The sequence below is a fragment of the Alnus glutinosa genome, chromosome 4 (genome assembly GCF_958979055.1).
Source record: "Alnus glutinosa chromosome 4, dhAlnGlut1.1, whole genome shotgun sequence".
Lineage (NCBI taxonomy): Eukaryota > Viridiplantae > Streptophyta > Magnoliopsida > Fagales > Betulaceae > Alnus > Alnus glutinosa.
Window position 1 is genome coordinate 10,651,951 of NC_084889.1, and position 25,212 is coordinate 10,677,162.

At 38.9% G+C, this 25,212-nt stretch overlaps 2 protein-coding genes across 2 annotated transcripts; one reads left to right on the forward strand and one right to left on the reverse strand.

The window, feature by feature from the left end:
* Positions 1-4,679: 4,679 nt before the first annotated feature.
* On the forward strand, positions 4,680-7,739 carry LOC133866999 (cytochrome P450 81Q32-like). The gene is made up of 2 exons (XM_062303671.1): positions 4,680-5,734; positions 7,082-7,739. Exons 1-2 carry the CDS (start codon positions 4,826-4,828, stop codon positions 7,703-7,705), a joined length of 1,533 nt encoding a protein of 510 aa, XP_062159655.1. The 5' UTR covers positions 4,680-4,825; the 3' UTR covers positions 7,706-7,739.
* Positions 7,740-20,679: 12,940 nt separating this feature from the next.
* Positions 20,680-23,480, reverse strand: LOC133865529 (cytochrome P450 81Q32-like). Its single transcript, XM_062301952.1, has 2 exons — positions 22,331-23,480; positions 20,680-22,017 (listed from the first exon to the last, which is right to left on the reverse strand). The coding sequence occupies exons 1-2, from the start codon at positions 23,237-23,239 to the stop codon at positions 21,391-21,393; spliced, it is 1,536 nt and encodes a 511-aa protein (XP_062157936.1). The 5' UTR covers positions 23,240-23,480; the 3' UTR covers positions 20,680-21,390.
* Positions 23,481-25,212: the final 1,732 nt, after the last annotated feature.

A 25,212-nucleotide genomic window follows, 5' to 3' on the forward strand; every position in this document is an offset into this window, starting at 1 on the left:
TGCGCAAAGTCCCCACAAACTACCAACTCGACCAAAATAGAGCATTCAACTACCAAAGACAACTATTTTCCCCCATTCCGTCAGTCAAAGGGGTTAAAACAAACAGTCAACGGGTCACGTGACCGTCACATGCTGTTTTACCCTCATTTTCTTCATATTTTCCCCCATGAACTACCACCATATTCTTCCAACATGCCCCCATGAACTACCACAATCTTTCAACATGCTCCTATGAACTACCATAATCTTCCAACATGCCCCCATGTAAAATGGCACGTGACGGTCACGTGACGGTCACGTGATCCGTTGACCGTTTGTTTTAACCTTCTAACTGACGGAAGGGGAAAAATAGTTGCGTTTGGTAGTTGAATCCTCTATTTTGGTCGAATTGGTAGTTTGTAGAGGCTTTGCGCAAAAGTTGATAGTTCATGGGGGAAAAAGGTAATTACCCCTATTTTTTTTAAAAAAAAAAAAAATTATTTTAGTAAATAGAGAAGAGATTTAGATAAACTATTAATTAGACGCATGGTGTGAAAAGTTAGCTAAACTAGAAAAATGGCATTTGATTAGCTATTTTGCATAGAAATATAAATAAGCAATTGGGAATGCTCTTATACCATCTATTATGACCTAAGAAAAGTATTAATTAATCACATTTATGCTATATATACAATAAAAGAATTATTTAATGTTACAATTGAGCACGATCATTAAAGATACTTAAGGGCACTTTTGGTACACATAATCATAATTTCTTTAGGAATAAAAATGATTATTATTGGAAATACAAAGAGTTGGAACGAAACGACGATTCATATTCTTTAGTTTAATAACAACACATAATTCTCTCACGGAACTAAATCAAAATTCCTAAGAGATAAATGATAGAATTCTTGAACAACTAGTCCCATATATTGTAATCTTTATATTGACATTTTCTTTCATTTCACAACCCATCTATATTAACGTACTCTAAAAGGTGGCATGCAGTTTTTGCGATCTTCATTAGAAAATGTTAATTAACCTCCAATGATGGACTTTTAGTTATAATTTCCTAGTTTTTGGCCTATCCATCGTTTTTCACACACAAACAAATTGAAAGTTCAGTTGTTTAGTAAAGAAGTCAAGTCTCTCGATCGGTACCTTACAAGTTAACTTCTTCTTCTTCTTTTTTATCACTTTTTTAATGATGTGACGAAGTTAATTGGGAGTAACTCAATGATATATATATATATATATATATATATATATATATATATATATATATATATATATATATATATATATATATATATATATATATATATATATATATAAAACATAAAATTTGATATGTAAGCTTGTGGAAACGTACGTCAAATTTGATAACAGAGCTTAATTCTAATTGTCTTAAGAAACGGTTTGATAAATTTTAAATCTGAGGAAGCATTTTTTAAAAAAAAAAGAAAAAGAAAAAGAAAAAGTAATAATGTTAAAACCTCAGGACCCCTATAGTAATTTTCTCTACCTTTTATTCATAATAATCAAAATCTTCTTAAAAAAGGAAATATATATCATTCAACTGCAAAGTAATTCCCAATGTTCTTCAAAACATAGTCTTCAACCTTTGGCTATAATACTGACCTTGACCCAAAGGGATAGTGTACAACAACCACATGGACCAAGATTTACGAAACAAAAAGATCACTGGATTAACTATTGATAATGATTACGACCATTTTATTTGTTAATATCTTGTTCTTTTCTTAGTGGGCAAGCCATGCATGCATGTACTTTCCGGCCAGTTAATCAGAATAAATCAGTAGTGAAAAAAAAAAAAGGTGAACTAGCTGCTGCCACCCGTTAACCCTTGTATAGCTTAGAAAGGAGGAATAGGTTAACTGTATTTTTTGTAATTGGAGTGGGCCAGGTTAAATGGCATCAGATTTTTTAAATGAGTTTTTCTCATGGAAGGCATAAATGGTTACACTATCTTCTTTTGAGATACGTAGTAATTTAACGTAATATTAAAATTAAAAATCCTAAATTCAGACTTTGACTTCATTGATTCACTCTATTTCAATTTAATATTTCACACATATTGGCCGGACTCAATGGAGGCTAGGATTGGTTTTACGGCCGGCAGAGTCGTGCCCCTGCTAAAAATTAAATAAAATTACTAAATTTTTTCTTCAGAAATTTCTATTGTGTTGCAGTCTTGGCCCCACCACAGTACCACTCAAGTCAGTCAGACAAGTTGAATTGGTTTTTTTTTCTCCATACCACCATCCCATGCTTCTATATGCTCATCAGCACGACAGCACCTCAACCTATTGCTAGTCACTACTCACTAGTGTCACTGTCACACCGTATCAAGATCGATTCAGGAAATGGCATATTGACATGATTACATGGGAAATGACAAAAAAAAAAAAAAAAACACACTTCTCAAAGAACTCGTCTGTCTTGCATTCGTGTGGTCTGGAATTGAGACACAGGATTTGGTAGTGGGAGCTGGTGCTCCTCCTGCGTTTCGATTGCCATTAAGTGCTGTTAAGAGTAAATCTCAAGAAGAAGAAGAGCAATAAGCTCTCTCAAACCCCTCCCTCTCCAAAGATCCCTGGCACTCAGATCTCTCTCTCCCCCTCTCTTGATGGTCTGTTTTCCTGTAAATTTATCTCTATATTTTATTTTTTTCTAAATGTCATTTTTTCAGACGATATATATTAAGACATTTGGGTGCTCACACAACCAGGCAAGTTTTTTTTTTTTTTTTTTTTGCTTTGGTTTCTATTTAAATGAAGATAGTGGTTTATATTATTAGATGCTTTCAACGTCTTACCGTGCTTATTTTTGCTTCTTGTAATGATCCCACTTTACAATTTTTTGAGTTATGTTTATCGACCCCTCTAATAACAACTATCTGGCTTTGTCATTGGCTGGCCTTACCTATTAACAGAAAGTTTGAGCCCACATGTAAAGGCCGGAGATAGGAATATAATCGAGTCGAGCCGAGTCGAGTTTGAAGATTTCAAGATTGGCTTGTTTATAAGTCGAGCTCGAATTTGAACCAAGCTATAAATTGCATGTTCAAGCTCGGCTCGTTTAAAACTCGAGCTAGCTCGAACTCAAGCTTGAATTCGTTGAAAATGACATTCGAGCCTAGCCGAATTACTCGACAAGCTCGGCCCAACTCGAGCTTGAGGTAAACTATTAAATTTTTCAATGAGTGATCAAAACAGAATTCAAGCCCAAATTTTATAAATAACCTCTATGCATTTATTAATAACATAAATATATAATATGAAACTATATAAGGCATATTATAAAATATAGTACACAACTATAGTCTATAAGTAACAAAGTTACAATATGTTGTTATATATAATTAGAGAATATAAACTATGGTATATGTATAATGTGAACAAATAGTAAGTCTAATATATTCTATATAACTAAGTAACTATAATATAAGTATAATACATAACTATTATTAACCATGTGTGAAGTGATATATGTGTTTATATATATATACGCTAACTATTTAATATTGTTATATACTAATTTTTAATAACTTAATATGTTAATTTAACATACTACATACGGTTATCAAAGCATTATAATTAATATGTAATACTATATATATTATACTATATTTACTATTTACTAATATATATATAAGATATGAACGAGCTAACGAGTCGGACTAACGAGCCGGACAAGCGATCTAGTAAAGCTTTAAACGAGCTGAGCTCGCGAACCCTTATTGAGTTTTGTCGAGCGAGTTGGGTATGTATCACTTACTAATCGAGCAGGTTTCTATAGTAACAATCGAGTTTCCACAGTATCAAGCTCGAGTTTGGATCGGGCAAAACTGAGCGAATATCGAGCGAGTTGTCGAACGGACTGGTTTATTTACATCTCTAGCCGGAGAGTATTAAAATATTGATTAAGTGATTAAATTTACATCTTTCTATCAGTTTAAACTTTTGAAATAAGTAGTGATTTAACACTTTTAATCAGAATAATTCAATCATGAAAAAATTGTACCCCCTTTAGCCCTTCTTCCTGTATTGCTTAGAAAGAAGAAGGAATAGGTAATTAACTGTTCTTTTTTGTAATTGGAGTACTGGCCCGGAGTTAAATGGCATCAGATTTTTTTAATGAGTAAAGGAGAGATTCCAACCGTTACTTTTCTTTTTTTAAGGCGCAGTCGTCATCTTTTGAAATGTGGAATGGCATAAACGCGACACCCATGCCACCACCACAGAATCTAGTGGCCGGCAATAGTCCAATCAGTTTCAACAGGGACGAATTTGATGCGTACGGCCGCGATCGGCACCCCATGATTGTTTGTCCAGCTTCTAACATTCTGCCGTTTTAGAGAATAAGACCCATCTTGTTGAATCTCATCACAGATGCCAGGTATGGTTAGCCAAACTAAACTAAACCATAGTGATCTTTTTTTATCCTAAATTCCTACTATATATATGTGATGAATGGGAGGGATCAATCTTGGTAGAGAGCGTATCATGGGGTGAGGTACACCAGATTTTAGCCGTGCATCATATCTCCATTATTGATTATAGCTAGGGACGAAATTTTTTATACGATTTAGTGGCTCATCCATTTCCAAACATAACGACATACGTACAGTCCAAGTTCCAACCCTCGAAGGTATCTTCTAAATTTCTAATACCGGAGTTTGATCAATTTCACCCGTTACCGATTGTGTCTATGATTACAGAGTACGTTTCTTGATGGCTATTGTTAATTTTGAGATGGGTGAGATATCATCTCCACAAGTAATTTAAATCCTACAAGCATATATCGTACAAATCTATCCATGGAAATCCCATTCTACCACTACGTTTTGCTCTTTCTCTTCCTGTATTTCCTTACGAAGCATTTGGTCCAAACAAGAAAACGACTTCCACCAAGCCCTGCTCTTTCTCTGCCCATCATCGGCCACCTCTATCTCCTTAAGAAACCTCTCCACAGAACCTTCGCTAAACTTTCCAACCAACATGGTCCAGTACTATTCATGAGCTTCGGCTCCCGCCCTGCTCTCCTTGTTTCTTCCCCCACTCTCGCGGAGGAATGCTTCACCAAAAATGACGTCGTTTTTGCAAACCGCCCGCGCCTCCTTGCCGGAAAACACCTTGGTTACAATTACACTACCCTTGTTTGGGCCTCATACGGCCACCACTGGCGCAACTTAAGGCGCATAGCTTCTGTTGAGCTTCTGTCATCTAATCGCCTCCAGATGTTCTATGGCATACGTGTTGACGAGGTTAAATCATTAATCCACCGACTTTCTCAACACTCAAAAGGGGATGAGTTTCAGACTGTGGACATGAAGTCAACGTTTTTTGAGCTGACACTCAATGTTTTGATGAGGATGATCACAGGAAAGCGGGATTATGGCGGAGAGAAGGTGGCAGAATTGGAGGGAGCAAGCAAGTTTAAGAAAATTGTGATGGAGACCTTTCAGCTCAGTGTGGCTACAAATATAGGAGATTTTCTGCCTGCTTTTAAGTGGGTTGGATCAAGAGGACTTGAGAAAAGGTTGGCCATGTTGCAGAGGAAGAGGGATAAATTCATGCAGGATTTGATTGAAGAACATCGAAGAAGGGGGAGTGATCGGGATCCTGCTTTTGAAGGGAGGGGCAAGACCATGATCGACGTCCTATTGTCACTGCAAGAAGCTGAACCTGAATATTATACGGATGAAATCATCAGAGGCATGACACTAGTAAGTTTTCTCAATCCCTCTGAAAAATCTATGATGTAACATTCTATTTCAAAACTATTATTCAAAAACATTTCTTTCATAAAATGTTTTACTAAAGACATGTCCTTTCATAAACATCGATCACTTTCAGAAAACCTTTTTTTCATAAACACTCTATCATTTCATTGAAAAAATTTCATAGCGATGCTTGGAGAGTATGAAAAATGGTCAAAAAATTTTTGTTAAGCTTTTAAGGAAATGTTTGCAAGATTTTTTGACCCAATTTAATTTATTGCCAGAATTGTTTAAGGTTTTTAATTCTAGAAGAATCTATATAATTTTTTTTTTTTTAACGAAAGATCTAAGTATTTCATTAATCAAATATCATAAAGCTCTTACATCACAAAGCATAAATATTTGCAAAATCATAGTCACATGCTATGAAGTTACATAGTCATAAATACAAACAAAATTCTTACAATAAAGTGCTATCTATGACTTTCATCTACCGCTAACCCATGTACAAAAATAGTTAAAGAGCAGATTTGTTTCGACCAGTGTAGATCTAAGACAAAGGTAGCCAAATATCCTAAAAAATTTAATTAACGTAATCAGCCGTGATAAATAACTCCTCACACCGAACTATCCAGGCCGTGAGAGATAACGCTTCACACCTAACTAATCTGCATTCTATATATCGCCCATGAAAGTAGATCTAAAGAGAATAAAACTTTTATTCAAAGCAAAAACACAACTAGCAAACAACAGCAGCGGCCAGGGAGGAGATAAATGGTACAACACAGAGGTAGATGGACGGATACATAGCGGAGAGGCCAAAATTGCTGATTTGGTCAAAGAACACCTAAAGAATAAAAATAAAATAAAATAAAATAAAATAAAATAAAAATAAAATAAAAAAAACCAAAATGTGAGGGAAAGGGTAAGTGCGGGGAGTAGAAAGGGAGAGAGAGCTGAGGAGGGAGCAGATCTGTTCTTTCCTTCTCTCAGATAGAATCTATATAATTATACACGAAAACTTTTCAAAAATATTAAATGTTTTTTAAGGCGAGGGATGTTACATTAGTATGCTAAAAAAGATTAAAAAAAATAAAAAATAAACGACCAAACATTATAGTATAAGCTTTCAGGGAGATCGAAGAAGGATGATGAACCAAGTTCTACGGTTTCGCTTTTTTTTTTTTTTTTCTTTTTTATTTTTGGTGGTTTTTCGATAGACCGCCCATGACCACAAGGTTCATATGTAAACTTGTTATGTTACTAATCATACATGTTTTTAGGCCAACCATAACAAAGAAGAATTTCTTTTTGCCAAACGTTATGAAGCAAATATTAAATTTTTGTACCCAGGTATTGTTATCAGCAGGGACTGACACTTCTGCTGGAACGATGGAGTGGACATTGTCACTCTTGTTGAACAACCCGGAGACCCTTGTGAAAGCCCAGGCTGAAATCGACAATCACGTTGGACAGAGCAGGCTAATTGAAGAATCAGATATTGCAAAGCTTCCCTATCTCCGCGGCATCATAAATGAGACACTCCGAATGTACCCGGCTGCCCCGCTGCTGGTACCCCACGAGTCTTCAGAGGAGTGTACTGTCGGAGGGTACCATGTTCCACGCGGCACACTGCTATTGGTGAATGTGTGGGCCATACATAATGATCCTAGGATATGGGTAGAACCTAGAAAATTCAAACCAGAGAGATTCCAAGGTCTAGAAGGAGAAAGGAATGGTGGGATCATGCTTTTGCCGTTTGGAGTAGGGAGAAGAGGCTGCCCTGGGGAGGGCTTGGGTATGCGAATAGTTGGGCTGGCCATAGGATCACTGATTCAGTGCTTTGAGTGGAAAAGAATTGGAAAAGAGATGGTGGACATGAGTGAATTGGAAGGGCTCACCACGCCCAAAGCTCAGCCCTTATTAGCCATGTGTAGGTCACGTTCTACCATGGCAAATTTTCTTTCCCAACTTTGAGAACGCTTGGGATTGTGGGTTAATTATTAAGAAAGTGAAGATATGTTATCCTAATTAACTAATTTATTCCTTCTGCTTGGCTCACTAACTTGTGTAGTCAAGCCCGGAATAGAATAACTTATAGTATAACTTGTGTTTGGTTTGTAATTGCCTTAGCTTTGTATTGTATTGTGTATATATATATATAAGCTTGTAGAAGATAACAGATAAATAATTTAAATTACAAATTCACTTGATCAACTATCTACTAATTAAGTTGTTACAGATTCAAATACAAGCACTGATGAAAAATGCATGTTATCCCATAGGATGTTTGACTTGTTCCACTTGCTTATCACGTTCTTTGGCTTGAGATTCAATGAGAAATTATTCTTGTACAACTCTGAACACAATTCTTGTACAACTCGATCCAACAACTTTTTTTCAAACTAACAATTTGATATATTTTTCTACATATGGGTCCCTCTATATCCAATAGTTGATTTTAAAAAAAGTTTTTGTACAATAGTTATACAAAAGTTGTAAACGTATCATATCTTGAGATTCAATACACCCGAACCCGAACCAATGATATCAGTGGTGAGAGGCACTCAAAAGTCACAAACACTCCTATATTCAAAGCCTCGCTAGCATGAGACGACGGTCCAGTTTCGAATCCCAATTTGGACTAGAGCTTTATTTGCACTAACGTTGTCAAACCTTTATATCATTTTTTGGATCGCGTCACATCCTAATGCTCCAAAACTACATGAATTCAAAGTTACTATAGTGGCTCAAGAGTAATGTTACGTATTGTCACTTTATTCTTCTTTTATCCTCTCAAAGTTAATGTGACTTTTGAAATCACCATTAAATCAAAATCTAATAGTGATTAATCCCGAATCTAATGGTAATTTTAAAAGTCACGTCAACTTTGGAGGGATAAAATGATGATATGTATCATTACTCATTAGCTCTAACACCCATTTTTATGACTCAAGAAAAGTACTAATAGTCACATTTATGCTATATACATTGTTAGTACAGTGACTGCACATTGTTCACTAGAGAGAGAGTCTATAAGTAAGAGAAGAGGTTAGAAGAGTTCGTTGAGGATGAATCCGATTCCGATGAGACCACTTTGATGTTCAAGTCATGTATGTCTACCTTCTCCATCTTGCCTTTATTGACTTTAGCATCAGTGGTGGTTCCTCTATCTCCCCTAGCGAACAACTATGACCTTCGTCTTTTTTACAGGTCTCCTCTACCGAACGTTTGGCGTGCAGTCATTACGTTAACAGTTGTCGCCAAATGTGAGAACGAAAATTTCAAACTTGAATCGTAGCTCATTGACAAAAGACCCCATGCCACACACACGGTCGAGGAGCGCACAAGATGGCCATGATGGCACCTCCGCCAACAAAAGCAAAAACATAACCCTCAACTAAACACTGAGCAAGACCCCAAACTAAACCCTAAACCACACCCTCAATCGAGCTCCTAGGAACAACGTTTTCTAGAGTTGGAAACCCAAGTGGCACAAATGACAGAAGCCACGAACCTTCTCCTCCAGTAGAATTTCAAGCTGATGTAGTAACTTCCAACTCCAGTAAAACCAAAACACCGAACAACCCCGTCAAATTCAAACTAAGCCCCATCCAAGGCACAACCTAGAGGCTAACAAGGAAGATCGTGGGAGCATCACAGGTAGGGGTGTGCAAAACCCGCAATTCCCGCCCCGTCCTGCAAAGGACCGGGTTTTCAGGTTTTTTTGCGGGTTAGGGTCTTAATTTGAGAATTTTATGCGGGGCGGGTTGTGGGTTTAGCCTTTTAAAAAATGCGGGTCCCCACCCCACCCCGTACAGAAGAGAAAAAAAAATTCATGTTTCTTAGAATTTTATCTTATAATTAATAGGGCTTTTAGTTTAGTTTACAAGGGTAATTCCATGGAAAATGGTCTTGTATAAAAATAGGAACGATTGAAAGATATGTGTCAACATGTTGAAGGACTAAATTTAAGGAGCTTTGAAATTATAATTTTTTTCTTTAATGAAACAGAGTGGATTTCTTAAAAATTTGACTTTGCATTCAAAAGATTCTGTGAAAAAATAATATGAATTTAATTTTTTTATTAAAAAAACCAGTATTTTTTCAAATTTTTATTTTTTACAAAGTAAAATCAAAATTACGTAAATGCCACTCAAAATACCCGCCCCACCCTGCAATCCCCACCCCGCGCGAACCTGCCCCGCACGAGTTGTCTTTATTATGTGCGGTTTGCAGGTTGGAAATTTCCAACCCGCAAAGGTGCGGGGCAGGGCCGAAAAAGGCGAAAAACCGCCCCGCCTCGCCCCGCCCCATGCACACCCCTAATCACAGGGAACCATGCTGAGAGGACTTGTCCACTGTCACCTTAGCAAAAGACCATGCTTAAGAAACCAAAGATGTTCAGATCAAAGATCTGCAAGCCCAATTTGAAGAAAGCATTAAGAAAGTCGACGGTAAGCAGTACTCGGTTGTCGATAGTATGCTCCAGAGGGCAAACGATCCCTTTACAAAGGTGGTCATGGAATTGGCTTTTCCCCCAAAGTTCAGGGTTCCTCAAATTGATCTGTATGACAGATCCAAGGATCTGGGGGATCATGTTGAGATGAATAAGGCTCACACAAGCTTTTTGAGGTCCCTCGATGAGATTATATGTCAGTCCTTCCCCCTCACATTGAAAGGACTCGCGAGGAGGTGGTTCGACAACCTCTAGCCAAGGTCGATCTGTTCATTCGCCGAGTTGTGTAAGCAATTTCTTACCCAGTTCATCGACAATGGAAGGTAAAGGAGCATTGTACTTGCTCACCTTTAAGCAGGTTGAAACCAAGTCCCTAAGGGATTTCATGGCCCAATTCAACCAAGAGAGGCTTTCGGTGGATGACCAAGATGAAAGTGTGATATTCACTACCAAAAAAATGACTTTTTGAGCCGTTTTTGTTAGAACTATTTTAACAAACGACTCTAATTTGAACCGTTTTTAACTAAAACGGCTCCAATTAGAGCCGCTTTTTTAAAACGACTTTAATTAATTTTGGGCTATTTTAGTAAAAAGGGCTCTAAGTAGAGCCATTTTTGTTAAAACGGCTCTAATTTGAGTCCCTTTTTTTTTTTTTTTTTTTTTTTTTTTTTCTTTTTTCTTTTTTCTTTTTTCTTTTTTCTTTTTTCTTTCTAAAACAGCTCCAATTAGAGCTATTTTCATTATAACAGGTCAAATTAGTTTAAGCCATTTTAACAAAAGCGGCTCTAATTAGAGGCGGTTTTTTTTTTTAACGGCTCTAATTTGAGCTTCTTTTCGAAAACGGCTCGAAATGGAGTCGCTTTGATCAAAACGGCTCTAATTGCAGCCGTTTAAACAAAAAAAAGGTCTCAAATTAGAGCCGTTTAAACCAAAATAAAAAAAAAAAGGTCTCACATTGATCGTACCACGATCAATCACATGATTGTACCACGTTTCATCACTTAGATCGTACCACGATCGATCACATAGATTGTACCACGATCGATCATAGATCGTATCCTGATCGATCACATAAATCGTACCACGAATGATCACATCACATAGATCATACCATGATCGTACCACGTTTCATCACATAGATCGTACCACGACCGATCACATTGATCGTACCACGATTGATCACATAGATCATACCATGACCGATCATAGATCGTACCACAATCGAACACATAGATCATACGAAGATCGATCACATAGATCGTACCACGATCTATCACACATGATCGTACCACGATCCATCATACTGATCGTACCACGATCGATCACATTTAAATTTTTTTTTTCGTTTGTTTATTTGATTTTTTTTTTAAAAAAAAAAAAAAAAAATTGTTTTTTTTTTTTCCTTTTTTCTTTATTTTTTTTAATTTGTTTTTTAAAAAATATTTTTTATGTGTGCTTTTCCCTATAATTAATATGAATACTATATTTAATTAGCTAGTATACTATATGCTTAGTTATCAAAAAATTAATTAAAAATAAAAATAAATTATTGGAGCCGTTTTGGAAGAAAACGGCTATAAATTTTGGGCGGGACACGCGCACAGTAAAAAAAAATTCAACTTTTTGAATTTTAATTTTTTTTTTTTGCCTTTCACTCACCCATAAAATATCTAGGCCTTAACTCTCTCTCTGATCGTCACTCTCATGTCTCCATAACTCTCCATCATCTTCCTTTCTCCCTTTCTTTCTTCTTTCATTTTCTTCTTCTCCCCTCCTCCTCCCTCTCTCTCTCTCTCTCTCTCTCTCTCTCTCCGATCACTGTCAAGAGACCCACCTGCTAGGTCTCAAGGGACCCTGTACGTGGGTCTTAAGAGACTGGGTCTCTTGAGTTTTGAAATTTTGATTTTGAAAAAAATACATGTTGCTCATTTTTTATGGCTTTTTCATTTTTTGACTAGGTAACTCCTGGATCGACTGCTGATCGTGCTGGATCTGTCTAGGTGATATTGTGATTGAATTTGATGGAAGCCCGTTGAAAGCATCAAGAAGGTACTTGTTGTTCTGTTTAGTTTTGTGTTTTTGTTGTTTTGTTGTTATAGTATTGGATGTTTCTGTTGTAAAAGTTTTAGTGTTTTGTGTTGTCTACTACTTTGTTGTTACAGTAATGTGATAGAATGTTTTTTTCTCTTGATTGTGATTCATCTAGCCATGGTTGCAGTAGACCATATTCATTCATTTAAAAAAAAAAAAAAAGCTTTCTTTCTTTTTGTTTTCTTTAGGCCGTGAATTGTGTTTGGGAAATGGTTATAATCTGTTTGGTTGTTCGGAAAATGGGAAAAAGAAAAGAATAAATGGTGGATTTTAGTTTTCTAGGTAACCAAACGTTGCACTACAAATCCTTTTTTTCTTTTCTTTTCTTTTCTCTTTTTTTTTATTTTATTTTATTTTATTTTATTTTTAATTTTTTTTTATTTAGAGTCTTTTTAGGGTCGTTTTAGGGACCCTAAAACAGCTCAATTTTTATTTTTTATTTATTTAGAGCCGTTTTAGGGTCCTTAAAACGGCTCTAATTTTTGAACCGTTTTTCTAAAGCGGCTCTAACCGTTTTGAGCATCTTTTAGAAAAGTGGCTCTAACCGGTTAGAGCCGCTTTTCTAAAACGGCTCTAACCGGTTAAAGCCGTTTTTATAAAAGTGGGGGGCTCAATTTAGAGCTGTTTTAGGTAAAAATGGCTCAATTCGGGTTTTTAATACTTGATGTGTTGACCCGTTTTCAATATTGACTCATCTCATGTTGACACGCAGGCTAACCATGCACAAGGAAATAAAGCAACATATGAAGACATGCAACTCACACATGGAAAGCAATCACCTGGACAGCACGACATGCAATCCATGTATAGAAATCAAAGCAGACAGCAAGACACGTATGGAAATGATAGCCAACCGTGCGCAGCACACATGGAAATCAAATCAGCACAGCAAGCTTCAACGTATAAAAAGGAAAAGCATGAAATTAGGAATCAAGCATGATATCAGGAATTCATTAACCTGCCAAGAATTCTTATACTCATTCCATACTGAACACAATTATACATGTATATATACCATACATCGTGTACTGGAAAATTATGCAAAATAAAGCCCAGGCTTCTCTTTTATATTATTGGCTTTGTGGTAATGTTTCAAAACCCAATTCTGTCTTTAATTTCTTTTGGCTCATAGTTGGCTTTGAGGTACAGTTTGCAAACCCGGGCCAACATAAAAAAAACTAATCCGACGCATAAGGTTTCATTTTTGGCCTTTAAGGTTTCATGATGATGATCTGACGCAGAAGACAAACTAAAGGAAGTTCCTCCCATCAGTTTGCGGGAGTGTGTTAGAGAATAAAGAGTCGTTGCAACATATTAAGAATATCTCATTTATTTCCTTACCAATATCTTTTCTTATTTTCCTACCTGATTTCCTCAATATTTTCCACTTTAATATTTCTTGATTGTATGCCATGATTAGTGAGATGTGCTCCCCTCTATTAACCTATATATTCATATCTTTTGTAATCAAAAGCATTCAATGAAATAAGAAGCAATGTAGAGTTTTCTCTCTTTTGTGTTCTCCTCTTCTTCTCTTCTATTTTATTTTACATGGTATCAGAGCCCTTTGGCTAACACCTCACGATCTTGGTTTCTTCTTCGCTGCAGCACACTCTTTCAGCCCTTTTATCAAACACGTCTCACCCATCACATGGTTCTGCCTAAAAATAGAGCTTCATCTCTGCCACTCCCAACATCCCAACTCCATCCACACAGAAACTCTCCCAGTTTCTAATCTATCTTAGTTTTCATCTCTATCTCCCAAAATCTCCTCTCTTTCACTCAAAAAATAAAAATAAAAAATGCATATCACCAGTCCTTTGCCGTCGCCGCAGAGGGCTGCGCCACCACCATGAGATCTCCGGCATCCTTTGTCCAACGAACACGCCTTCACCTTTGACAGCCCAAGCTGCTGACCTTCCAGTCTCCGCCAACGACTCACTACTCGAGTCACCTCCATCAACCTTAGACGCACCATTGTTCTTAGTTCAAGCGTCTCCTCTTCGGCCCCCTCTCTGGCGACTTCTCTGGCCAAATCTTCCACCTCTGGCGGCTGTGAATCCTCCACACCAAATTGTGGGAGGAGATGGCAAGGGAAGCTGTAATTCTTTGAAGAGCATGCGGAGCCAATAGAGGTTAGTAGTAGTGATGGCCATGGCACTGTACTCGACTTCGGTGCTGGATCTGGAGACGACAGTTTGTTTCTTAGCGGACCAGGAGTTGAGGTTGAAACCAAAAAAGATGCCATAGCCAGTGGTGGAGCGGCGATCGTCAGGGTTGCCAGCCCAATCGAAGTCACAGAAGCCGTGGAGGGTGAAGGAGCCTTTGGTATAATGGAGGCCAAAATCGAGGGTGCCTTTGAGGTAACGAAGAACTCTTTTAGCTGTTGTCCAGTGCACGGAGGTGGGAGCTTGCCTGTGCTAGCAGAATTGATTCACTGAATAGGCAATGTCTGGGCGCGTGAGAGTGGCATATTGGAGGGCCCCAACGAGTTGTCGATATTCAGAAGGGTTGAGAAGGAGGTCACCATCATTCTTAGACATCTTGGAACCAGAAAGGCAGGGGCTGCGATAAGGCTTGGAGTCAATCATGCCAGCACGGTGGAGAAGATCCTGAATGTATTTGAATTGCCGGAGGTGTATGCCAGTGGAGTCCCGGGTGGTTTGAATGCCAAGGAAGTAGGAAAGGGAGCCAAGGTCCTTCATGGCAAAGTCAAGTTGGAGTTTGCCTATAACCGATTGCATGGAGGCGTTATTGTTACCTGTAATAATAATATCATCGACATACACAAAGAGAAAGATGTGAGATCCGTTAGTGTGAAAAGTAAAAAGAGAAGGATCAACTTGAGAACTAGAAAATCCAATTTCTAAGAGAGAAGTAGAGAGCCGGGTAAACCAAGCCCATGGAGCTTGTTTGAGCCCATAGAGAGCTTTATGCAACTTGCACACATAAGTGGGGCATTGGGGGTTTAAGAACCCTTGAGGCTGTTCTATATAAACATCTTCATCAAGGTAGCCGTGAAGGAAGGCATTGGAGACATCCAATTGTGTGATGTTCCAATCAAACTAAACGGCTAAGGCAATGAGTAATCGAATGGTGGGAGGTTTTATGACTGGGCTAAAGGTGTCATGGTAGTCAATTCCAGAGAGTTGATCAAAGCCATTGGCGACAAGACGGGCTTTGTAATGGTCAATGCTGCCATCTGGTTTCTGTTTGAGCTTGTAGACCCATTTGTTGTGGACAACATGTTGGTGGGAAGGGCGGGGACAAAGAGACCAAGTGTTGTTGGAGAGGAGTGCTTGGAATTCAGCAGTCATAGCGGCAACTCATTCAGTTTGGGATGCAGCTTGACGGTATGTGGAAGGTTCGGGTGGAAGGACGACAGAGGTATATGTGAGTAGGGGATGTTTGATAGCATAAAAGGTGGTGAAGTTAGGATAAGTTCGAGGTTTGGAGGATCCGGTTTGGGATCAGGTGATAGGACGGTTGCTAGGGGCTACTAGGTGGGTAGGGAGAGGAGGAGGGAAGATAGGGGAGGGGAGAGGGGCAGGGGTGGGGGAGGAGAGGAGAGGAGAGGAGAGGGGCAGGGGTGGGGGATGATGGTAAAGGCAGAGATGTATGGGATGCTGAGGATGGAGATGCAGAGGGAGGCAGTGGAGTGGAAGTGTAGTTTGTAGGGTCAGGAGGTGAGGATGTAGGTGTAGGGAGAGCGGTGGAGACAGGAGACGTAAGTGGGGAAGAGGGTAGGGGGAAAAGAGCAGCAGGTTGGAAGAAGACGAGAGTATTGGGGGTTGTAGTGATTTTACAGGACCCGTGAGAGAGAGATGGTGTTTTGGCTGGAAATTTGGTTTCATCGAAGACAACATTGCGGGAAAGGTATATTTTGTGAGAGTGAGGATCAAGACACCAGTAGCCACGTTGGTTGGTACCATAGCCGATAAATATGCAGGGCTTGCTTCTGAAGGATAGCTTATGAGCAGCATAGGGATGAAGCAGGGGATAACAGAGGCAACCAAAGGAACGGAGCAGTGTGTAGTCAGGTTCTTTATTGAAAAGTTTGAAGAAAGGGGAAGTGTTGTTTGTGGCTGGTGAGGGTAGATGATTGATAAGAAAAATGGAGGTAAGGAAGGAGTCTACCCAGTATTTAGGGGGTAAACCGGATTGAGCAAGGAGGGTCAAGCCGGTTTCAACTATGTGTCTATGTTTTCTCTCAGCAATACCATTTTGCTGAGAGGTGTGTGGGCATGTGAGTCGGTGAAAAATGCCATTTTGGCCCAAAAATTGTTTGAAGGTGGTGGAGGTATATTCTCCACCATTATCAGTTTGAAAGTATTTAATAGTAGTGGAGAATAGATTTTCAACAAGTAATTTAAATTTAATAAAGCACTGAAAAACTTCACTTTTATTCATAATAGGATACAACCAAGTAAACCGGCTGTATTCATCAATAAACAAAACATAAAATTTGCACCCACTCAGTGATGGAACCTGAGAGGTCCATACATCAGAGTGGATTACTTCTAAAGGACTCGAGGAACTTCTAATGGACTCTGAAAACGGAAGTTGTTTGGACTTGCCAAGTTGACAACATTCACACACAGTGGACTGATTGACTGAACCAAGAAGAGGAAGGTGCTGATGACGAAACAGATGCTGTAAAATAGAGATAGAAGGGTGTCCCAGTCGCTGATGCCAAATCATGTCAGTGGTTTTGACACCAAGGAGGGCAGTGAACCCGGATGCCTTATTCAAGGAGTGAGGGTGCAACCGAATGGGGTACAACCCATTTTCACTAGGTCCGTGGAGCAGAATTTTCTCTGTCAAATTTTCCTTACAGTAAGAGTTTTTATTCTTTTTTTTTTTAAAAAAAAAAAAAGGTGTCGAGTCGTTCTGCCCAGTGTCGTTTCCTACAGAGTGGGCCAGTTTGTGTCCACACCTTTGTACGTCGGAGATCTTACAAAGAACGTGGCCGATTCGCAGCTCTACGACTTTTTCAGCCCCATTGGTTAGGTGATCGTTTCTATCAATTAATACATTTTTCTATCAAGTTTTTGTGGTGGAGGGGATCGTTTCGCTACCATAGATCGTTTTCCTTTTTTATTTGATTTTAATTTGTTGTAATCTGATGACCAAAAAAAAAAAAAAAAAGCCAATTGGCTTCAAGTGCCTCCTTTGGAGGCGCATCACTTCTTTTTTTATTTTTCTTAGTTTCAAAGTGTGGTTAACCCTAAAGATTGTAACGGAGACAGCCAAAAAAAGAAAGAAAAAAAAAAGTGAAATACGAGAAGAAAAAAAAGGAATTCTCGTTCAAAGAAAAACAAAATCAAAAGAGGCCAAAAAAAAAGCCCAAAAAAAAAAAAAAAAAAAAAAGAGGCCAAAGTTGCCCACATTGTTCTGGCCCTTTGTTGGCCCATTACTTACACTCGGCCTTTGTGGTATTGTTTCAAACCCAGGCCCATTTCAGTCCATTGTTGACTTTCATATTTGGTCCATAGTTGGCCCATTATTTGTAATTTGGCATTTGTGGTATTCTTTTAAGCCCATGCCCATTTCAGCCCTCAGTTGGCTTCCATGTAAGGCCCATAGTTGGCCTGTTCTGCCCAAAAGTTGCCGATGTTCAAGAGTTAAATCTGGCGCCATCACCTTCTTCAGTGCTGTGTTCAAGAAGAAAACTCAAGATTTCACAAGTTTCCACCTTGAGTTTGAGGGGAATGTTAAAGATAATATGTTGGTAGTCCCGCATTGCTAAGATAGAAGGCACATTCCTATTCTTCTCTCTATAAATAAGAGAGCACTCTTTGTATTCAATCATTCAATAAAAGCAATATGTAGCCTATAGAGCTTTCGTGTGTGGATGTAGGCATACTGCCGAACCACTTTAAGTTTGTGTCTTTTATTATTTTCGCAAGTCTCTATTTTCTATTATTCCGCTTTATTTTATTTTAGCTTTATGTTTTCTTTCAATGCTCTCATTCAGAATGGAACCTGGTCATTAGTTCCATCTACACCTTCAATCAACATTGTTGGTTCAAAATGGGTCTTTCCCATCAAGAGGAAAGCTGATGGCAATGTGGATCGATACAAGGCCAGATTAGTGGCCAAAGGCTATCATCAACAACCTGGAGTTGATTTTGGTGAAACTTACAGCCCTGTGATTAAACCCATCACCATTCGGACCATCCTTTCCCTTGCTACTACAGCTTGGTGGCCTATCAAACAGATTGACATAAGTAATGCTTTCTTACATGGTTTTTTGTCTGAAACAGTATACATGGCTTAACCTCCCGGATTTCAACATCCTCAGCATCCCAATGTTGTCTGCAAACTCAAGAAAGCCATCTATGGCCTCAAGCAAGCTCCGCGTGCTTGGTTCTCTAGGTTGAGTTCTTTTTTGCTGGAAATTGGTTTCACAGGTTCTAAGTTAGATAGCTCTCTATTCATGCTCAAAACTACCTCTGTCCAACGCTTTGCACTTGTCTATGTAGATGACATTATACTCACTGGATCTAATTCTGCTGCACTGGACCACCTCATTCATACTCTCTCGGCTGAATTTCCAATTAAGGATCTTGGTGATTTAAGCTTCTTCTTGGGTGTTGAAGTCCAACGAGTTGCTGATGGTATCTTGTTGTCCCAACAAAGGTACATTTCTGATCTACTTCATCGCACCAACATGCACCTTGCAAAACCAATCAGCTCTCCAATGTCTTCATCCATTCAACTGAGCAAATTTGATGGCCTTAGTCTCACTGACACCACATTATATCGAAGCACAGTGGGCTCCTTGCAATACCTTGCCTTAACTCGCCCGGACATTGCGTTCTCGGTTAACATGGTTGCCCAGTTTATGCAGACCCCCCGTGATGTCCACTGGACCGCTGTGAAGCGCATCCTCCGTTACCTGAAACATACCATCTCCCATGGCCTGCTGATTCGTCGCTGCTCTTCCTCCCAACTTTTTGCCTACTTGGATGCGGATTGGGCTGGTTGCCCGGATGACTGCAAGTCCACCTCAGGCTACTGTGTCTTCCTTGGTAGAAACCTCATTTCCTGGAGTTCCAAGAAGCAACCGACGGTCTCCCGATCCAGCACTGAGGCCGAGTACAAAGCCTTAGCAAATACTAGTGTTGAACTCTGCTGGCTGCAAGCTCTCCTGTGTGAACTTGGTGTATCACTATCTACTGCACCCATTCTCTATTGTGATAATATTGGTGCCATTTATCTCTCCTCCAATCCCGTGTATCATGCTCGCACAAAACACGTCGAAATTGACTATCACTTTGTGCACAACAAAGTTGCAGAAAAGAATCTCCAAGTTAAATACCTGTCCAGCAAAGAACAATTCGCTGATGTCTTCACCAAGCCCCTTGTCTCAAACCGCTTTCATTGGATGTGTTCCAATCTCAACGTCTTCAGCAGCACGTTGCGATTGAGGGGGTGTATTGACTCATCTCATGTTGACACGCAGGCTAACCATGCACAAGGAAATAAAGCAACATATGAAGACATGCAACTCACACATGGAAAGCAATCACCTGGACAGCACGACATGCAATCCATGTATAGAAATCAAAGCAGACAGCAAGACACGTATGGAAATGATAGCCAACCGTGCGCAGCACACATGGAAATCAAATCAGCACAGCAAGCTTCAGCGTATAAAAAGGAAAAGCATGAAATCAGGAATCAAGCATGATATCAGGAATTCATTAACCTGCCAAGAATTCTTATACTCAACCCATACTGAACACAATTATACATGTATATATACCATACATCGTGTACTGGAAAATTATGCAAAATAAAGCAATTCAAACTTCTATTCATTTCCATTACATTCAAAACGTTTCAAAAAAAATGGCGCAAATTGTTTAGAGCCGTTTTAAGCCTTTAAAACGGCTCTAAATACCTGTTTTTTTTTTTTTTTTTTTTTTTTTTTGTAGTGATTGTTAGATTTCCTCAACATGGTATGGCCACACAACCCTTCATGGCAGATCTTGTTGAGAGAACCCCGTCTTCCCTCTAGAAGTTGATGGACACAGTAGAAGAGTTCATGAACACCAACGAGATTATCAGAGCCTTCACGGAGGAGGCTGAAAAAAGAGCTGGGAACTCTGAAAGAAAGTGCAACTATTAAAATAGGCTTTCGATAGACAACTAAAAGAGTGTTCCTAGCCACTCTCATTGGTGGGATATGGCCACGCAGCTCCTTCATTTCTAACCTTACTTGGAGAACCCATCAACCCTCCAAGAGTTCATGGCACTTCAAAAAAAAAAAAAACAATTGTTTTGAGTCGCTTGAATAGTGTCATTTTTGGGCAAAAAATGACATGACGTAGCGCAAGCGGATAAGTGTGAATGAGAATCTGTGTTCTCAAAGCACCAACATTCAACACACAAGTTGAAGGAAAAATCTGAGCTTCTATTCAATAATCATCAATAATAATCCCTTTCTTACATTGTCTTCCTATTTATAGTAAAGCCCTAAAGGCTTGTAAAAGAAATAAACAATAATAGAGGTGTCAGCAAATCTTCCTTAATCAAAAGAGATTTGATTGACAAGGAAATCCCCTTATTTAAGGAAAAGCATGTTATGGCAATTAACAAAAAGAAAACATAGAAAGTCAACAAAATCTCCATGAAATCAGCACAAAATCCTCTAGGAAATCTGCGCGACTGCTTCTCTAGGAAATCTGCTCGGCCAATCATTCGGCAGAAGTCTTCTTCTCTTGTTCACTGAGTTGGGTCTCGGTTATTTGTCGAATGGGACCGAGATGGGTCTCGGTTATTTGCCGAGATTGGATCTCGGCTCTTTATCGAGACAGCTCCCAACACATCTCGGCTATGTGCCGATCCAAAATCTCCATCTCGGATATTGTTCGAAATAATACCATCGATGTTCCGAAGTGCCTCCTCAGATTGTCCTACATCACGACACTATTCATTTAAGACGTTTGAATAATGTCGGTTGGAAAGTGACTTAACACATGGTTTGGACTCCAGGTTAGAGTCGTTTTGCTCTTTAAATTAGATTTCTTTGTTTCCCTTCTGAATAGCTCCAAGAAGCTATACGAAGCCTGGAGCGGACAACCCGCATTAATCCCAAGCGTTCTCAGAGTTGAGAAAGGAAATTTACCATGGTAGAACGTGGCCTACACATGGCTAATAAGGGCTGAGCTTTAGGCATGGTGAGCCCTGTCCCTTCACTCATGTCCACCATCTCCTTCCCAATTCTTTTCCACTCAAAGCATTGAATCAGTGATCCTAAGGCCAGCCCAACTATCCGCATAGCCAAGCCCTCCCCAGGGCAACTTCTTCTCCCTACTCCAAACGGCAACAACATGAACCCATCTTTCCTTTCTCCTTGATCAAGACATTGGAATCTCTCTGGGTTAAATTTTCTAGGTTCTACCCATAGCTTAGGATCATTATGTATGGCCCACGCATTCACCAATATCAACGTGCCGCGTGGAACATGGTACCCTCCGAGAGTACACTCTTCTGAAGACTCGTGGGATGGCAACAGTGGGGCAGCTGGGTACATCCGGAGTGTCTCATTTATGATGCCACGGAGATAGGGAAGCTTTGCAATATCTGATTCTTCAATTAGCTTTCTTTGTCCAATGTGATTGTCAATTTCAGCTTGGGCTTTCACAAGGGTTTCTGGGTTGTTCAACAGAAGTGACATTGTCCACTCCATCGTTCCAGCAGAAGTGTCAGTCCCTGCTGATAACAACACCTGGATACATGACAGTATTTATGAAAGTGATGTTTATGAAGAAAAGGTCATCACCAATAAACCAGAGCAAAGAGCTTCAATTGTTAATTGGATGATTTTTTTTTTTTTTTTTTGTCAAGATAAGCTTGATCAATTCAAGTTTTAAGCAACTATGTTCATTTACAACCTGATAATTAAATGATTTGGTTGTACTATCACGCTGTAGAGTAACTACACGTACAGCAAAGTCTTTTTCTTTCAAGCTATATGCATGAATCGCTATTTTTCAGTCTATCAAATTAAGGATTTTTTTAGAGGGAATGAGAAAACTTACTAGCGTCATGCCTCTGATGATTTCATCCGTATAATATTCAGGTTCAGCTTCTTGCAGTGACAATAGAACGTCGATCATGGTCTTGCTGCCCCTCTCTTCAAAAGCAGGATCCCGATCACCCCTGCTTCTCCGATGTTCTTCAATCAAATCCTGCATGAATTTATCCCTCTTCCTCTGCAATATGGCCAACCTTTTCTCAAGTCCTCTTGATCCGACCCACTTAAGAACCGGCAGAAAATCTCCTATATTTGTAGCCCCACTGAGCTGAAAGCTCTCCATCACAATTTTCTTAAACTTGCTTGCTCCCTCCAATTCTGCCACCTTCTCTCCATAATACCGCTTTCCTGCGATCATCCTCATCAAAACATTGAGTGTCAGCTCAAAAAACGTTGACTTCATGTCCACAGTCTGAAACTCATCCCCTTTTGAGCGTTGAGAAAGTCGGTGGATTAACGATCTAACCTCGTCAACACGTATGCCATAGAACATCTGGAGGCGATTAGATGACAGAAGCTCAACAGAAGCTATGCGCCTTAAGTTGCGCCAGTGGTGGCCGTATGAGGCCCAAACAAGGGTAGTGTAATTGTAACCAAGGTGTTTTCCGGCAAGGAGGCGCGGGCGGTTTGCAAAAACGATGTCGTTTTTGGTGAAGCATTCCTCCGCCAGAGTGGGGGAAGAAACAAGGAGAGCAGGGCGGGAGCCGAAGCTCATGAATAGTAGTGGACCATGTTGGTTGGAAAGTTTAGCGAAGGTTCGATGGAGGGGTTTCTTAAAGAGATAGAGGTGGCCGATGATGGGCAGAGAAAGGGCAGGGCTTGGTGGAAGTCTTTTTCTTGTTTGGACCAAATGCTTCGTAAGGAAATACAGGAAGAGAAAGAGCAAAACGTAGAGGTAGAATGGGATTTCCATGGATAGATTTGTAGGATAAATGCTTCAAATAATGATGAGTTCATTGAATCCTTGTAGGATTTATAGAAAGAAAGTAAATAAATAAATTACTCAATACAATAGCCATCAAGAAACGTACTCTGTAATCATAGACACAATCGGTAACGGAAATTGATCAAACTCCAGTATTAGAAATTTAGGAGATACCTTCGAGGGTTGGAACTTGGCTGAGCCACTAAATCGTATAAAAAATTTCGTCCCTGGCTATAATCAATAATGGAGATCTGATCTATAAAAAATAAATAAATAAATAATGGAGATAAGATTCACGGCTAAAATCTGGTGTACCTCACCCCATGGTACGCTCTCTACCAAGATTGATCCCTCCCATTCGATATAGGAGGAATTTAGGACAAAAAAAAAAGGATCAATACGGTTTACTTTAGGACAAAAAAAATATCACTATGTTGCCGAGGGTGGTGCCCAATAGTATTTTTTTTTTCCTTATTTTTTTAAAAACAGATATTTTTGTTTTATTAGATTTTATAATTTTTTATTTTTAATGCACACGTATCAACTTCTTATTGAGTATTCCCAAAAGGGCAAAACGACGTCTTTTTTAAGTAGTCAAAATTCCGCCTGATTTGACCATCAAACCAAACGGAATGCCTGAATTGAAAATTTTTGAAACTTTGAAGGAGTACATTGCAAATTTTTAAATTTTAGTAGCCAAATTGAAAATGGCTAATAACTTCAGGGGGTAAATTCTATTTAACCCTTAAGTTTTTGTTTGGGTTGGCGCCTTAAATACATAATAAGCATATTTTAAACAAAAATGAGTGTCACAACCAAATCAAATCATCAAGTCGATTCACTGAAAACAAATCAATTTCCTTGGTCAAAACAGATTGTTTGGTAATTATAATAATCATGAGAAGATACCACTAACTCTTTTCCTTCCAGAGACAAGAAAATGATTGAGTGTAGGAGTACTGATTCTTAAATAAAACCCTGAAAGACAAAATAACTCCAGATTATATATATAACGTAATGGAAGCGATAGACGTGATTGAGAAGCTGTGTTCTCAATTCACAAATTCAACAAACACATTGAAGGAGAAGCTGTATTCTTATTGATAATCAAAAAACTGTATTTTCCAATACAATTAGTTTAAACTTATGGTAAAACCCCAACGACTACAAAAAGGAATACAATCCTCTAAGACCGGAAATAAAACAAATAAGCATAATATGGATATATTTGGTGTCAAAGAATATTTCTAAATTAATGGAAATACTTAGTGCCAAAGGAAAACCATATCAAGGAAAATATAATAATTATAATATTACTTAACAACAAAGGAAATATAAATACAAGATTCCTCTAAAACATGAATCAAGAGATTTGTCAATAATCTCTTCTTTCCTTCTTGGTCTTTAACTTGTTGGCAGTTGACAAATCAGAAGATCTCATAGCTACGTCAATACGACAATCTTTATTATTCGGCAATCTTCTAGTTATATTAGTAGGGATACTAGAGGCGTCTCGATCTCGGGATATTCTAGCTGTCTTGGCCTCAGAATACTCTCGGGATATTCTAGCCGTCTCGGCCTCAGAATACTCTCGGGATATTCTAGCCATCTCGGCCTCGAAATACTATATTCGTCTTGGCCTCAAGATACTTTCGTCGTCTTGGTGTCGGGATACTTTAGTCGTCTCGGCCTCAGGTCGTTGTCCTGCCTCAGCTTCCCACTTTGCATCGACCTGACTGGTAGCCCCATTTTGTACTTCCAGTGCCAGATAGTAGCTATCCTCATGTACACTTGGCGTCGACGATATAGCATGTCCCACTTAAATTTGTTTACTTGTCGGAACCTAATGTTCGGTACCGACCATAAAACCATTTCATCCCGGTTTGCTAATGACCCTTCGGTAAAGCTCTTTGTTCGACGGTAAGATTGTTCTTAAATAAACCCGTTTGGCAATAATCCCG

Coding starts and splice junctions, on each gene's coding strand:
- LOC133865529 (XM_062301952.1), bottom strand. CDS start 23,239: ATGGAAATCCCATTCTACCTCTACGTTTTGCTCTTTCTCTTCCTGTAT. Junction 22,018..22,330: donor TCATCAGAGGCATGACGCTA/GTAAGTTTTCTC, acceptor TCATGTATCCAG/GTGTTGTTATCAGCAGGGAC.
- LOC133866999 (XM_062303671.1), top strand. CDS start 4,826: ATGGAAATCCCATTCTACCACTACGTTTTGCTCTTTCTCTTCCTGTAT. Junction 5,735..7,081: donor TCATCAGAGGCATGACACTA/GTAAGTTTTCTC, acceptor TTTTGTACCCAG/GTATTGTTATCAGCAGGGAC.